Genomic DNA, 17,396 nt, shown 5'->3' on the forward strand with positions numbered 1-17,396 from the left:
TGTTCGATTTTTGGTTCCAACCGCTGTGTATTTGTGAGACGTAGATTAGTTGAGCGGATGGTCTCCGCATTTGTGGTTCCCACCATGAAGAATGGAGGAGGTGGTGCTATGGTGTGGGGGTGCTTTGCTGGTGACACTGTCTGTGATTTATTTACAATTCAAGGCACACTTAACCAGCAATGGCTACCACTGCATTCTGCAGCGATACACCATCCCATCTGGTTTGGGCATAGTGGGACTATCATTCGTTTTTCAACAGGACAATGACCCAACACACCTCCAGGCTGCGTAAGGGCTATTTGATCAAGAAGGAGAGTGATGGCGTGCTGCATCAGATGACCTGGCCTCCACAATCACCCGACCTCAACCCAATTGAGATGGTTTGGGATGAGTTGGACCGCAGAGTGAAGGAAAAGCAGCCAAGAAGTGCTCATCATATGTGGGAACTCCTTCAAGACTGTTGGAAAAGCATTTCAGGTGAAGCTGTTTGAGACAATGCTGAAAGTTTGCAAAGCTGTCATCAAGGCAAAGGGTGGCTACTTTGAAGAATCTAAAATATATTTTGACTTGTTTAACACTTTTTTGGTTACTACATGATTCCATATATGTTATTTCATAGTTTTGATGTCTTCACTATTATTCTAAAGTGTAGAAAATAGTCTAAATAAAGATGAATGAGTAGTTCTGTCCAAACTTTTGACAGGTACTGTATATATTTTTATTTTTTTATTATACAATCATTTGGCAACCCGTTTTGTGAGCTTTCAAATGTTATCGAACTCAACCGTTTATCTTTTTCAGTGACAACGACATGGATGTCTCATGGTAGGGTGGGGTATGCAAAATGGGTCAACTTTGAGAACCTCTATCTTCTGAATCTTTTGGCATTCACGTCCAAAAAGTCCCCTTTTCTGACTACTTCTACCATGGGCAAACGTGTATGGAAGGTTAAGTTCAAATCAAAAGTGGTGCGGTCAGAAAGTGATTGAAATCATATGGAAGGACCCTTTTGGACAGGGTTCCCCAAATGGTGGCTTTATGAGCAAAAAAATTACCAAACTGTTTTTGTCTTTTCATTGTTGGACATAAAATACTGTAAAAATACCAGGAAGTCAGCTCCAAGTTATTTTAATTTAAAACATCTGTTTTCAAGTATTCCCACACATAATCGAGTGACACGTGATCATATACAAAGGTTTAAGATTATAATGTTTTAGTCCAACATATGTGTTTGAGCTTCTTGCGGTCAATTTGCAGTCTATAAATGATTCGGAATTATGTTCTTGCCCTCTACCATCCGCTCAACAACAACAAATAAACGGCCTGCGGCGGAATCTAGTTGATGATCCCTGCTGCAGGGATAACAACAGAAGGCTAGATAGACCGTCTGGTCCGGAGGCGGCTGGGATTCAGAGTAGGGGTTATTTCTCTCTCTATGGCTGTTATGACTGACATGACAACACCGTTGTGGTGGATGGATGTTTCTGATTGGCCAGCGGGTTCACAGTTTACACGGCCATCCCTCGAGAGGTGCACTCTGGGAAGGAGTGAAGCCCCCAGCGAGAGGAAGAGGAGCAGTACTGAGTCTTCCTCCTGTCATCTGAACAGCTGAGATTCCCTGGTTTCCCGCTCTATGCTCCCACCCTCTGTCCGCCCAGCTCTCGGTGCTCCTGCTGCCTGAACACGAACTTCCTATGCCCACTGGGAACTCCTGTCATGTCTGCTATAAACATGAGGGGATTTCTCTCTTGTTCCTACAAATGAAGGACATACAGGCTGCCCCACAATGGCTGTTGTGGTCGCTCCACACACACACAGTTTCCTTCCCACAATGGCCACCCCAGCATAGCAAAGTCTGTTATAGTCGTGCTTTGAACCACCTGAACATGTCTTGCGGTGCAAGGCATGTATGTCACATTCAGCTCATTATACTGAAGTGCCTGCCTCTGTTGGCCCTTGGCCAGCAGACCCTACTAGAATACATGAGAACTATAAAGACTCTGTCTTCATTATTTGGGAACGCAGTTAGTCGGTTGAAACCATGATGAGAGGGGTTACCATGGAGTGTAAATGTACCACTCACTATGTCCACAACAATCACATGTACTGTATGGAGCTCCATCCATCCAGGGCTTTGCTTTCAGCACTTCTTATTAAGACGAGGCCTGCTATTGGTTATTCTGCGGTAAGGGATAAGGCTCTTCTGAGATGTCTGTATCATGGAGGGGGCGAGCCTCATATAGCTGATTGACTTATGACAGGAGGTTTACTCTGTATGGGCTCCATCTTAGCGCCCTGGTAATTAGGAAGATGAAACTGACAAACACACTAGCTTTAATCCTGTGGCCTCCACTCTCTGCTAAACCTTGGGATGTTGTTGTGCATCTCAATTAAGAATCTCTTGTTTTCACTTAAGCCCAGTTAGCGTTGTCTACCGGCGGAAGGAGGAGGGGGGGAGAGAAGAGAGGAACAGAAGAAAGCAAAGCCACCGACTATGAATGCATCTTCGCTGAAGGAACTTTGGCAAAGGTTGATACAGGGGGAACGAAAGAGAAAGAGAGGTGGGGGGGAGAAAGATCCCTTTCTTCCTTTCTCTGACGGCCTTAAAGAGTTGTCGTCATCTGGGTAATGCGGAGACTGGCTGGCTCCGCTGCCAGGGTAGCGCATCCTGGCCAGGCCTCCTGTCACCGTGTCTGGGCACCGTGCACCAACCACAGGAGGCAGAGGGCATCCCTAATAAATAAACTCTCAGAGCGTGCCAACATTAAGACTGACTGGCACGGCCACCCTGATCCAGAACAGAGCAGGCAGCAGGGCTTCTGGTAACAGCCAAAGGGTGAAGAGACACACGGATAGAGGAGAATGAGTAGGATTACCCTGACCCAGCACAGTAGTAGGGCCTTACTGTAGTTTTTTATTTTGTCCATCTCATATTCAGGACTGTCTTTTACCCCCCTGGCTCTTAACTGTGGATCCTTCGAAGTGCCATACAGTCACATTGAGAACTGAGAGTGGAGCGGAGAGGGTGGCCCTTGGCTTCAGTGACACTGGAAGGAGATGCTGAGGCTTTACATGTCTCCTGACCACACTGGACCATCACTCTGGACCAGATTTTAGGACCAGACTTCAGGACCGGCTGTTAGTGTGTGTTCAATGTGTAATGTCCTGCTGTGTTTTGGGATGGTAGAGCAGAACACAGGAAAGACCTCCACAGCAGGTAGAGATGCTGACTCTGTTATCCGGAAGCCTTCTCTCTGAATCTCTCTACAGCCATGCATAGCCTTTGGCAAAAAGGACGTTTCTGTTGGGATAAGGAAATAATTTATACTGCGTCAGTGTTTTTCACTCTTGTTGTTTTCTGTTACCTAACTATCTTGACCAGTGTGTTCAGAGATCTAAAGACTGGTTTTGACTGCAGACATAAATAATGCTCTTTAGTTTAGATCGCCGTTCTGTCCATTTTGGGCAACTCCCTGGGCAATTTCTACTCTCCTAGCCTTTTGTTATTCTCCTTTTTTAGTTAATGATAATCCTCCATTCCTCCCTTCTCTTTCTATCTCTCGTTCTCGCTCACTCGTTGGTATATCTAATGCAGGGTATATCTTTTTTTGTTTTTTCGATCCCTATTTTCTATTGTTTTCTTCCGCTGCAGGAGTGGAAATGAAGAGAAGCTCATGGCCCTGCTCACTCCGTTAAACGTCAACTGCCACGCAAGCGACGGCCGCAAGGTAAGGGCTTGCTCCATCAGCACGCACGTGTCTGTACACACATTGTTACCCAAGCGATCCCCGCTCAAACCATGATATTCCAACTCAATCGTTAAGTCATAGTGAAATGGACCAATCAGTTCAGGTAAATCTAGAGGCATTGAGACATTCTTTGCCAGCGGAGGTAGTAATTGTAAGTGAACACAAGTGGAACAGGGTGAGGAGGGCTATGTGGCCCTCTTGATGTCATAGTCCTGTTCCAGGTGTCAGTGTTAGAGGCCTGGTCTGAGCTCAGGGAAAGCTACAGGATCCAAGTCAGTCCAGAGAAGAGGCTTAATCTGAGCCATGACATCCCTTCTCTCAGACCTTTCATACGGGAAATGAGAGGATTTGTGATACCCGGTTGTCTGCTGCAAGGTAATCATAATGCATAGATAGGTCAGAGTTGAGGATAGTACCTCTGCTCTCTTTTCTACTAAATTTGTTTTTGAGATTTTGACCACACTCAGTTTCTATAGTATGTTGATTATAAGTAACACATTGTTAGTACAGTATTGACACAACATTCTAGTGACAATGGATACTACAGTCGTGGCCAAAAGCTTTGAGAATGACACAAATATTAATTCATATTAATTTTCACAGGGTCTGCTGCCTCAGTTTGTATGATGGCAATTTGCATATACTCTAGAATGTTATGAAGAGTGATAAGATGAATTGCAATTAATTGCAAAGGCCCTCTTTTCCTTACAAATGAACTGAATCCCCCCCAAAACATTTCCACTGCATTTCAGCTCTGCCACAAAAGGACCAGCTGACATGTCAGTGATTCTCTCGTTAACACAGGTGTGAGTGTTGACGAGGACAAGGCTGGAGATCACTCTGTCATGCTGATTGAGTTCAAATAACAGACTGGAAGCTTCAAAACGAGGGTGGTGCTTGGAATCATTGTTCTTCCTCTGTCATCCATGGTTACCTGCAAGGAAACATGTGCCGTCATCATTGCTTTGCACAAAAAGGGCTTCACAGGCAAGGATATTGCTGCCAGTAAGATTGCACCTAAATCAACCATTTATCGGATCATCAAGAACTTCAAGGAGAGCGGTTCAATTGTTGTGAAGAAGGCTTCAAGGCGCCCAAGAAAGTCCAGCAAGCGCCAGGACCGTCTCCTAAAGTTGATTCAGCTGCAGGATCGGGGCACCACCAGTACAGAGCTTGCTCAGGAATGGCAGCAGGCAGGTGTGAGTGCATCTGCACGCACAGTGAGGCGAAGAATTTCGGAGGATGGCCTGGTGTCAAGAAGGGCAGCAAAGAAGCCACTTCTCTCCAGGAAAAACATCAGGGACAGACTGATATTCTGCAAAAGGTACAGGGATTGGACTGCTGAGGACTGGGATAAAGTCATTTTCTCTGATGAATCCCCTTTCCGATTGTTTGGGGAATCCGTAAAAAACCTTGTTCGGAGAAGACAAGGTGAGCTCTACCATCAGTCCTGTGTCATGCCAACAGTAAAGCATCCTGAGGCCATTCATGTGTGGAGTTGCTTCTCAGCCAAGGGAGTGGACTCACTCACAATTTTAATGAACAATGCCTTTTCCAGCAAGATGGAGTACCTTGCCATAAGGCAAAAGTGATAACTAAAGTGGCTCGGGGGAAAAAACATCGATATTTTGGGTCCATGGCCAGGAAACTCCCCAGAACTTAATCCCATTGAGAACTTGTGGTCAATCCTCAAGAGGTGGGTGGACAAACAAGCTTTTGGCCACGACTGTACAGTGTAGCCACACGCTGTGATATCCATCATATCCAAACATTACATTATTCTCTCTGAAAGTTATCTTCTTGGGAATATTTTAGCAATAAGGCCTGAGAACTATCGTGTGAATAACTCCCGACTAAGGGCTGTTCTTAGGCCTGACGCAGAGCAGAGGGACGGGGAAACAGCCCTTAGGAGGGTGTTATTCAAGATAATTCCTGGGTTCGTGGCCCTTATTGCTTTTATAAAACGGTTACCAGCGTATAACTAAAAAACAGATTTAACGGCATGTTTTCATTTTTTTTTTTTTTTTGTCAATTTGTTTGATTTAATCCTTCTTCCTTACGATATAGTCTGAGAAAAGCCTGTCGTTAGTTCAGGAATCGTGAAGTTGCAAGCCAGATGGGCTGGTCATCCATTCTATTGGCATGGACGTTCTAAGCCACAGGTGTCAAACTCATTCCACAGAGGGCCAAGTCTATGCGGGTTTTCAGTCCTCCCTTGATTGATGAATTAAGGTCACTAATTAGTAAGGAACTCCCCACACCCGGTTGTCTCGGGCTTAATTGAAAGGAATAACCAAGAACCTGCAGACACAAGGCCCTCAATGGAATGAGTTTGACACCCCTGGTCTAAGCAATAAAGGTTGCTATGAGACTAGCATGTTCTCCTTTGCTAGCCTAGCCAACTAAAGCAAACAGACAATCACATCAAGCAGCTGAAATGACAGCAAGCTATGTGCATTTTTTGTTTGTTTTACCTTTGTTCCTTTTGCAGTTTCTTGGGATATATTAATTATAACCAGAGAATCTGTCACGTTTATATGCATGGCACGGATTGGAGAAGCAGACAGCAAGTTTTAGACAAACCTCAACTGTTGCAAACCAAATGCTAGAGGAGTAGCATGGGGAAATATTGCCTAGACGTTTTTTTCCAGGGGAGAAGAAGTGTATAAATTACCTGGCTAGGCTGTCAGACAGACAGTGGATGCGCATTGATTCAAATGGAGCTGTTAACAGTCATTATCTAATCAAAATGTATTTGTCACATGCGCCGACTACAACAAGTATAGACCTTACCGTGAAATGCTTACTTACAAGCCCTTAGCCAACAGTGCAGTTCAAGAAGAGTTAAGAAAATATTTACCCAATAAACCAAGGTAAAAAATAATAAAAAGTAACACAATAAAAGTAACAATAACGAGGCTATATACATGGGGTACCAGTACAGAGTCAGTGTGCGGGGGTACAGGTTAGTTGAGGTAATTTGACGGGGTTGAGTCAGTTCATTACCTGGGATTGTGGTTACCAACTCCTATCAACCAATCAACATCCAAGATCCAAATAACCTGTTTTATAGTTTAGAATTATTCCGGTAGAGGGATTTGGAGATCTGTGTGGGGTTCCGCAGTGAGGTTCTTTGTATTCCTACACCACAGCAGTGTAGGTTGTAGTTATGGCTATTAAGTAAGCCGTTAGCATTCAATGACTCCTGATCATCCACCGGCTGGGTTGTTAGTGCCGTGGCTTTGTATATCTGAATTCTGTCCCTGCCTGCTTCAGGAGGCATGCAATGACATTTAGATTTGGATTGATTTCCGTGAGGGTACGATGACAGCGATAATAATAACTGACACAATGATGCATATTAAAATGCTAATGAAGCTTTCCCAAAGATTGTCGCCATAGCCTCCATCTCAAGACCCCTTTTCCCATATTACCCCTTTTTCCTTTTAATTAAAATGCCACCATCCCTCCCTCCACCTCCCTGGCCAATTCTCTGCCTTTTATGTGAGCAGTGCTGTTCTAGACGCTGTGGATGTTTATGGCTGGTTCTGTGTTTGCCAGATCACGGCCCTCTAATACAGCTCTGCAGGGTGCAGTGTTCCTGCCAGCCAGCCAGCCAGCCAGTTGGTTTCTCCCCAGACCTCAGTGTTTATGAACAGAGAGAATGTATTCTCCTTTACAGTCGTCACTAATGTGCAGTGCGGTTAGTCTCTCTGTGCTAATGAGTTGCTGTGGCCCAGGCAGCACAGCATGTCGGTTCAGAGATGCTGTTCTAAGGCAGATGAGAGGGTTGCTCCTGCTAGTTACATTGCTTTGGGTTGTTGAGTCCTCGGTGTTTCTCGATATGCGTACTACCGTGCTCCCCACACTCGTGCTCCACGTGCATTCTCCAAGGAAGTTCTCTTGAGTATGCTCTTGTGAGGACAAGGGTGTGGAGGACGCATAAAACACAACATTTAATAAACACTCTCACTCCCCGTACTGTATTACCCCACGCTGCATCTCCCCATTCACTGAACCTTCTTCCAGCTAGGACAATGGCAACAATATAGACGAAACAAGATGTACACCAAGCTAACGTTTTACTTCAGAATTATCAGCTAGATATACTGTATATGTGAATCGTTGTAATCTAGCTAGCCAGCTATCTAGTTAAACAGGCAGAAATTACCTAAAACTAATGTTATACAAGGATAGTAGATGTTTACTCTTCGTGGGTAGCTAGCTAACAATTCTTTGTGGCTTGCCAGTTAGCCCTATTGACTTACTATGGACTTACCCATTCACTGAACCTTCCGTTTTATTTGTATTTATTTATTTAACCTTTAACTAGGCAAGTCAGTGAAGAACAAATTCTTATTTACAATGACGGCCAAACCCAGACGACGCTGGGCCAATTGTGCTTTACCATATGGGACATCCAATCGCGGCCGGTGGTGAAACAGGCTGGATTTGAACCACAGTGTCTGTAGTGACACCTCTAGCACTGAGATGCAGTGTCTTAGGCCGCTGCGCCACTTGGGAGCAGCAGTCTAGCCAGGACAATGGCAATAGAGACGAAACAAGATATACACAAAACAAAAGTTTTACTTCATAACTATCAGCTAGCTATATGTGAATCGTAATAATGTAGCTAACCAGATAGTATAACCGGCAAAAATGACCTTTAACCAATGTTATCCAATATAGATGTGAATTCTACATGGGTAGCTAGCTAACAATTCTTTGTGGCTATCTAGTTAGCTAACAGTGGTAGCTAGCCAGTTAACTCTATTGACTTACTATGGCTTGCGGTCTATGCACACTACAGTGGGTATGGTAGGCAGGTAACCATGCCAAAATTAACACAGCATGTATTTATTAAGGTATGAAGTTAAAATATTGTAGTCAGGCAACATATGAGAGGTGAATAGGCAACATTTTTTATTTATTTATTTATTACTTTTCATATTTTTTTCTCCCCAATTTGGTGATTGCGATCTTGTCTCATCGCTGTAACTCTCCAACGAGCTCGGGAGAGGCGAAATTCGAGTCATGCGTCCTCCTTAACATGACCCACCAAGCCGCGCTTCTTAACACCCGCTCGCTAAACCCGGAAGCCAGCTGCACCAATGTGTCGGAAGATGCTGGGCCAATTGTGCATCGCCATATGGGACTCCCAGTCACGGCTGGTTGTGACACAGCCTGGGATTGAACCTGTGGCTGTCGTGATGCCGCAACACTGAGACGCAGTGCCTAAGACCGCTGCGCCACTCGGGAGGCCAATAGGCAACATTTCATTCAAAGTCGGAGTGTATTTTCTCTCACTTCAGCTCAAATAATCGTCACCATTGATTTCAAGAAAATGTGTGTAATTTTTTACGTGGTTGCGTCATATTTCTTTGCATACTTTCCGTTGACGCTTGCATCGGTGCATGCTTCAAGATATGTACAAACGGAGCACGCATTCGAGAAGTGCCCTCTGTGCTCCGTTTGGCATACTTTGATTTGAACTCGTACTCTGACCCTCCTGTGCTAGTACAGTGCCTTGCGAAAGTATTCGGCCCCCTTGAACTTTGCGACCTTTTGCCACATTTCAGGCTTCAAACATAAAGATATAAAACTGTATTTTTTTGTGAAGAATCAACAACAAGTGGGACACAATCATGAAGTGGAACGACATTTATTGGATATTTCAAACTTTTTTAACAAATCAAAAACTGAAAAATTGGGCGTGCAAAATTATTCAGCCCCTTTACTTTCAGTGCAGCAAACTCTCTCCAGAAGTTCAGTGAGGATCTCTGAATGATCCAATGTTGACCTAAATGACTAATGATGATAAATACAATCCACCTGTGTGTAATCAAGTCTCCGTATAAATGCACCTGCACTGTGATAGTCTCAGAGGTCCGTTAAAAGCGCAGAGCATCATGAAGAACAAGGAACACACCAGGCAGGTCCGAGATACTGTTGTGAAGAAGTTTAAAGCCGGATTTGGATACAAAAAGATTTCCCAAGCTTTAAACATCCCAAGGAGCACTGTGCAAGCGATAATATTGAAAAGGAAGGAGTATCAGACCACTGCAAATCTACCAAGACCTGGCCGTCCCTCTAAACTTTCAGCTCATACAAGGAGAAGACTGATCAGAGATGCAGCCAAGAGGCCCATGATCACTCTGGATGAACTGCAGAGATCTACAGCTGAGGTGGGAGACTCTGTCCATAGGACAACAATCAGTTGTATATTGCACAACTCTGGCCTTTATGGAAGAGTGGCAAGAAGAAAGCCATTTCTTAAAGATATCCATAAAAAGTGTTGTTTAAAGTTTGCCACAAGCCACCTGGGAGACACACCAAACATGTGGAAGAAGGTGCTCTGGTCAGATGAAACCAAAATGGAACTTTTTGGCAACAATGCAAAACGTTATGTTTGGCGTAAAAGCAACACAGCTCATCACCCTGAACACACCATCCCCACTGTCAAACATGGTGGTGGCAGCATCATGGTTTGGGCCTGCTTTTCTTCAGCAGGAACAGGGAAGATGGTTAAAATTGATGGGAAGATGGATGGAGCCAAATACAGGACCATTCTGTAAGAAAACCTGATGGAGTCTGCAAAAGACCTGAGACTGGGACGGAGATTTGTCTTCCAACAAGACAATGATCCAAAACATAAAGCAAAATCTACAATGGAATGGTTTAAAAATAAACATATCCAGGTGTTAGAATGGCCAAGTCAAAGTCCAGACCTGAATCCAATCGAGAATCTGTGGAAAGAACTGAAAACTGCTGTTCACAAATGCTCTCCATCCAACCTCACTGAGCTCGAGCTGTTTTGCAAGGAGGAATGGGAAAAAATGTCAGTCTCTCGATGTGCAACACTGATAGAGACATACCCCAAGCGACTTACAGCTGTAATCGCAGCAAAAGGTGGCGCTACAAAGTATTAACTTAAGGGGGCTGAATAATTTTGCACGCCCAATTTTTCAGTTTTTGATTTGTTAAAAAAGTTTGAAATATCCAATAAAGGTCGTTCCACTTCATGATTGTGTCCCACTTGTTGTTGATTCTTCACAAAAACATACAGTTTTATATCTTTATGTTTGAAGCCTGAAATGTGGCAAAAGGTCGCAAAGTTCAAGGGGGCCGAATACTTTAGCAAGGCACTGTATGAAGTTTGACAAACACCCATGTGTGTTCGTTCGGATGGTACTATAATTGTGTTTTTAAGAGTTTTTCAGATAGAAAAGGCTTACTTAGCCTCTCCTAAGGCCACAGCTCTGTTTCCCTGCTACTATATAGCCCTTTAATTGACTGTCCAGTGAGTCACAGGTATTTTACCTAGGAGGGAGACCCAGGAGTTATGGAGGAGATTATGGGAAAGTGAGAGGTCAGCATTTAGCCGACATGGTGCAATTCATGGGACTCCTAGATATTTCCAAGGGAACTTTTTGTCGGTGTTTAGGCTTACATCCAGTCTGTCAGGTGTGTTCTCGTCCCCTTCCCACTCTAACCTCTAAAAGTGAGCTTCTCAGCTATCCTAAGATGGTTAGTACACGGCAACTCACTGTTTGTAATTACCTGGACTCCACTTAACTTAATGCTAACACAAAATTGCCCTGATTTCTTCCTAAGAAAGAGGGAGAACTGAGTGTGTGAGCCAGAGATAGAGCCATCTGCGTGATCTCTCCGTGCAATATGCAAATACTGTAAGTGTGGATTCTGATTAGCATACTAATGATATTCTGTTCTGAGGATTCTCCGTCCTCATAACCCATTCCACTTGTAATTTCTGTTGTCAAAACTAATAAAGAAATGAGCGACTCAACTGGAATGGAAGTAAAGGTCTAAGGCCCACCTTGAGAGAGAAGAGTGAACTTGAAAATGTACTAAGCTTGCTGATGTTTTGTTGGTGCATTTTATTCAGAGATGTGTGCCATGCATGTGGTAGTTAAGAAGTGACTTTGTGGCACAGGTTATTTCATGGAGATTCTACCTCTCAGGTGCAGTACGTGTTACTTTAAACCCCCCAGTCCTCAATGCTCTCACCTGTCTAGTCATTCCATGCCCAGCTAATCTTTCCTTTGATACTCGGCTAAATAAATAAAAAGTTGATCACACTTGCTTCCTGAACCCATTCAGTTAGCTTCTTGTTTTTATCTCCTTAGTGGTCTGTCTATGTGCGTTTTAAAGATCCACTGCTCGCATTTGCTGCCTCTGCCCCTGTCCCCCCACCTCGCTTCTCTGTCCCTCCACCACCATAACCCAGGGAAAGAATTGAAGAGAAGCTTGCCCTTGGCTGCTCAAGTCTTCTGTTTTCCATTTGTCATACATTTCCAACTTACAGGGGCATTATTTTGTTGAAGTATATAATAGAATACTTTAGCTCTTTCCGAGCGGCACCATTTGTCATGGGACTCTGTTGCTGTACCAGTCTCTCTTCTATTTCTCCTCTTCTGTTTTCTGTTGAATCCACACCCGGAGTTTTAAAAAAAAGCAGCAAAGGGCTGTTATCATCCTCCAATATCTTCATGGCCTGAAACACAGTTTGTTCTGTAAATTCATTGCGTTTGTCACAGTTTGCTTCTACAATGGATATTGCAGCAGCCCAGGACAGAAAAGGCTCTTGGCGATGATGGGGGGGATCAGGGACAATAGGAAATGGAGAACACTGTCCCTGGCAGTGTCCTCGGTGTTAGGCTATTTCCATGGCTACAACAAGGAGGGGAAGAGGCGTAGGCGATACTAGAGAACGTTGTAAAGTGATGAATCCACTCCGAACCTGTGATATTAGCCATACGTGGACCCCCTGCCAACAGCCATGTTTTTAATCTAGGTTACTGCGGTGTCTGCAGCACTGGTGTTATAGTTAGTTGTTAGAAACCCCTATTAGATTGAGGTTCAAGGCATGAACAATAGGCCCTAGTTGTTTTTGATCATCCTCTTTTATGTAGCTGGATTTACTAAATCCTTACTTTGCTTTTCTGACTGGTTGGTGTTGATACTGTGGAGGAATCTGTAGAATGCCTATCCCTTGGCGTCTGCTGTTAGTAACTCCGCTCTGTCATTTCAGTAGTGTGTAAAGAAATGACCTTGGGTGGACACTGACGGGAAGCTTAGTGGAGCGTTGAGATGAGACGCTCCCTGTAATGACCGGTTTGCCTCAACGCAGTACCCGGATGCGGCCAAACGCCTTTGGAAGCTGCCCAGTATTCAGGAGGAGGAGATCCAGTCTGTCTACGTGTGAGGAGCAGAGCAGACACGTGCCCGTCTCCCCGGGCACAATGGCATCTCAGTTTACTTCAACAACCTGCTGCCATCCTGTCCCTCCAATGGCCCTAGAAACAGTGGGATGTGCTGAGGATGAATGAACCGGGCCTGTCTCAAACCTCACCATTTTTTGCCGTGTCTTAACCATCATCAACATCAAGGCTTGTCATAACCATCACTGCCTCTGTATTCAGGGACTGACTTCGAAGTGACATCCGCCTCCGCATATCGTACCGCAGGGGAAAATGAGAGAGGGGGGCGACTAAAATAAATGCTTTATCGGTTTTGGAATTATATCGGCTTTAGAATTTCAATGGAGAGCATAAGACGCTGAGGATGAATCTCTGAGTTAAGTGAATCAATCATGTGATTGGGTAGCTCAGGTTCCTGGGTGTCTCTGCGTGACACCAGCTGGACTACGTCATCAGACAAGTGTTTGTTACATTTAGGGTTGTCCCCAACTAAAAAAAATCTTGGTCGACCGAGAGTGGTCCTGTTCTTTTGACCAATCGATTGGTCGAAATGTTTAACCTTATTTTTCCATATATAGACAGGCACACCCTATGTGTTTTAATAAAATCAACTACATATGCACTGAGCGGGTCTGATGCTTTAAGCACACTGTTTGATTAAATTATTAAGACACACAGATGAGTCAAAGACCCCGGAGGTCACATTGTGCTAAAATAATTTTTACAGCGAGTGCCTGTGTGACTGGCGCACATTGCCTCCTCTCCTCCCTACTGCAGCGACAAGGTACCACAGCAAGTGTTTATTGTGCTGTTCGTGCTAAAGCTGCAACATTTCAGCCATTTGTTTCCTGCTTGTTTCTGACTGAAAAACACTGTTACCCAAATCCCTATTTTGTTTAGGAGAAAGTTTCCCTATTCCCTCAATATTTGCTTTCTTAACTCTACATTTGATTTGATTTGAAACATGTAAGCATCACATGCATGTGACCATAATCACATCAATACATTGGTTATAACAAACACGTGACCGCAAAATGGATGTGGAAGACGTGAAAAATAAACTCAAAGCGGTTTGTTTACTGGTTGCTCAGGAGGAAAAGTGGAAGTTAGATCTGTCGAAGACATTTGACTTAGTTGTGGAAAATCCTGGAGATGAAGAAAGAGGAGGGTATTGGAGCAAGCGTTGCGCGATTATGTGTGCCAAACAGTTGCTATTACATAACAAAATGTTGGGACCATTTGGAACAGTAAACAACACTAAATAAATATGTCTGTACTAATGAAAAATAATAAATATGGAGCCTTTATTACAGCAGACTAAAAACAGCATTGCAGTTTAGTTATTGTTTAGGCTTCTTATTCAAAGCTCCTCTTGATATTTAATTATGCTTGATTGCATTTCAAAGTAGGAATGTCTCGTATGCTGTGTGATGGCATGAATGAACAAATTATTGATTGAGACAGTATATATTGAAATATAGGCCTAAGTATGTTACAGTTTAAGTTTAAGACTGGCCTACAGCTCGGTGGTGGTAATACAAGGCTACAGTACAAAGCCTACAAATGAGAATGACAATACTTATTATTATAATGATAATTGTAACAATAAGAATGAGATCAATAAAATGGAGGGTATAAGTCCGAGAGATGCTTGCTTATAATGTGTGACAAACGGATGCTGTTAGATTAAATATATTTTTTCCTGCCTGTTTGGAACAGTGTAAACAACACTAAATAAATTGTAAGTAATACCAGTCTATCAATATATATATTTTTTTAACTAGTTAAGAACAAATTCTTATTTTCAATGACGGCCTAGGAACAGTGGGTTAACTGCCTGTTCAGGGGCAGAACGACAGATTTGTACCTTGTCAGCTCGGGGATTTGAACTTGCAACCTTTCGGTTACTAGTCCAATGCTCCAACCACTAGGATACCCTGCCGCCCCGGGTGGGTTAAAATATTACAGCATAGCAAAGGCTAAAAACAGCCAAATCTGTTTTGCCTTTGCATGATGCTTGGTTCTCACGAATCAGTAGGCAACTAAACAAACACTCAAACAGGCAACAAAGGCAAGCTCGGTCTTATTTCTGTGTATGTATGTATGTGTTTATACATATCTATGATTTGTAAAGCCAGACACATTTAACAGTAAGGCTATTTATTATAGACCTAATTAAGTTGGGGTTTCCTCTCTCCTCAATTTTATTAGACAATTAGGCAAGGGCTGTTTCCTCGTCTTTGCTGCTGCTGCCTCCGCTGCAATGTTCTCAATCCCCATATACAAGTTAACTCTGCTATTATGCACGTAGCAACATAGGGAAAAGAGTCACTTCTACGGCGAACTAAAGAATGTTTCAGAGCCGCGGTCAGCGATCGTAAACAGCGCGGGAGAAAGTGCATTTGTTAATATTAAATGTATTAGTGTTGCAACATTATTTTTTACATAATTTCACAATCACAATACACAATTTCAGTATCACATGTCTTAGAGCGATGGACTGTTCCATCCCCGTGGCCTCAGCAATGGATTAGTCCACTGAGACAGTCGCGAATCAGACTGGTGTCTTGTACACCATTAAAAAAATTACAAATAAATTGCGACTGCTCGACTAAAGAGATCTTGGTCGACCAACAACTTATGGATCCAAACAATTGACCAGTCGACTAAATGGGGTCAGCCCAGCCTAGTTACAGTGCATTCGGAAAGTATTCAGAACCCTTCCCCACATTTAGTTACTGTTGAGGTCAGAAGTTTACATACACTTATGTTGGAGTCATTAAAACTCGTTTCTCAACCACTCCAAAAAGTTATTGTTAATAAACTATAGTTTTGGCAAGTCGGTTAGGACATCTACTTTGTGCATGACACCAGTAATTTTTCCAAATATTGTTTACAGACAGATTATTTCACTTATAATTCACTGTATCACAATTCCAGTGGGTCAGAAGTTTACATACGCTATGTTGACTGTGCCTTTAAAAACAGCTTGGAAAAGTCCAGAAAATTATGTAATGGCTTTAGAAGCTTCTGATAGGCTAATTGACATCATTTGAGTCAATTGGAGGTGTACCTGTGGATGTTTTTCAAGGCCTACCTTCAAACTCAGTGCCTCTTTGCTTGACATCATGGGGAAATCAAAATAAATCATCCAATACCTCAGAAAGAAAATGGTAGACCTCCACAAGTCTGGTTCATCCTTGGGAGCAATTTCCAAACACCTGAAGGTACCATGTTCATCTGTACAAACAATAGTATGCAAGTATAAACACCATGGGACCATGCAGCCGTCACATCGCTCAGGAAGGAGACATTGGTGCGAAAAGTACAAATCAATCCCAGAACAACAGCAAAGGACCTTGTGAAGATGCTGGAGGATCAGGTACAAAAGTATCTATATCCACAGTAAAACGAGTCCTATATCGACATAACCTGAAAGGCCGCTCAGCAAGGAAGAAGCCACTGCTCCAAAACCGCCATAAAAAAAGCCAGACTACGGTTTGCATCTGCACATGGGGACAAAGATCGTACTTTTTGGAGAAATGTCCTCTGGTCTGATGAAACAAAAATAGAACTGTTTGGCCATAATGACCATTGTTATGTTTGGAGGAAAAAGGGGGAGGCCTGCAAGCCAAAAAACACCATCCCAACCGTGAAGCACGGGGGTGGCAGCATCATGTTGTGGGGGTGCATTGCTGCAGGAGGGCCTGGTGCACTTCACGAAATAGATGACATCATGAGGGAGGAAAATTATGTGGATATATTGAAGCAACATCTCAAGACATCAGTCAGGAAGTTAAAGCTTGGTCACAAATGGGTCTTCCAAATGGACAATGAGCCCAAGCATACTTCCAAAGTTGTGGCATAATGGCTTAAGGACAACAAAGTCAAGGTATTGGAGTGGCAATCATAAAGCCCTGACCTCAATCCTACGGAACATTTGTGGGCAGAACTGAAAAAGCATGTGAGAGCAAGGAGGCCTACAAACCTGACTCAGTTACACCAGCTCTGTCAGGAGGAATGGGCCAAAATTCACCCAATTTATTGTGTGAAGCTTGTGGATGGCTACCATGAAATGTTTGACCCAAGTTATACAATTTAAAGGCAATGCTACCAAATACTAATTGAGTGTATGTAAACTTCTACCCACTGGGAATGTGATGAAAGAAATCAAAGCTGAAATAAATCATTCTCTCTACTATTATTCGGACATTTCACATTCTTAAAATAAAGTGGTGATCCTAAATGATCTAAGACAGGGAATTTTTACTCTGATTAACTGTCAGGAATTGTGAAAAACTGACTTTAATTGTATTTGGCTACGGTGTGTATAAACCTCCGACTTCAACTGTTCGTTACAGCCTTATTCTAAAATGTAATTCAATTGTTTTTTTCCCCCTCATCAATCAACACACAATACCCCGTA

At 43.2% G+C, this 17,396-nt stretch overlaps 1 protein-coding gene across 1 annotated transcript in view; it reads left to right on the forward strand.

Annotated features, from left to right (window-relative positions):
• LOC112219563 (poly [ADP-ribose] polymerase tankyrase-1) overlaps nucleotides 1–17,396 on the forward strand; it is a 118,103-nt gene that overhangs the window by 66,677 nt on the left and 34,030 nt on the right. Inside the window, exon 5 of the mRNA XM_042302182.1 lies at nucleotides 3,653–3,728. Coding sequence (XP_042158116.1) covers nucleotides 3,653–3,728 — 76 coding nt within the window. The remainder of the gene's footprint in view (nucleotides 1–3,652; nucleotides 3,729–17,396) is intronic.

The sequence above is a fragment of the Oncorhynchus tshawytscha genome, linkage group LG20 (genome assembly GCF_018296145.1).
Source record: "Oncorhynchus tshawytscha isolate Ot180627B linkage group LG20, Otsh_v2.0, whole genome shotgun sequence".
Taxonomy (NCBI): domain Eukaryota; kingdom Metazoa; phylum Chordata; class Actinopteri; order Salmoniformes; family Salmonidae; genus Oncorhynchus; species Oncorhynchus tshawytscha.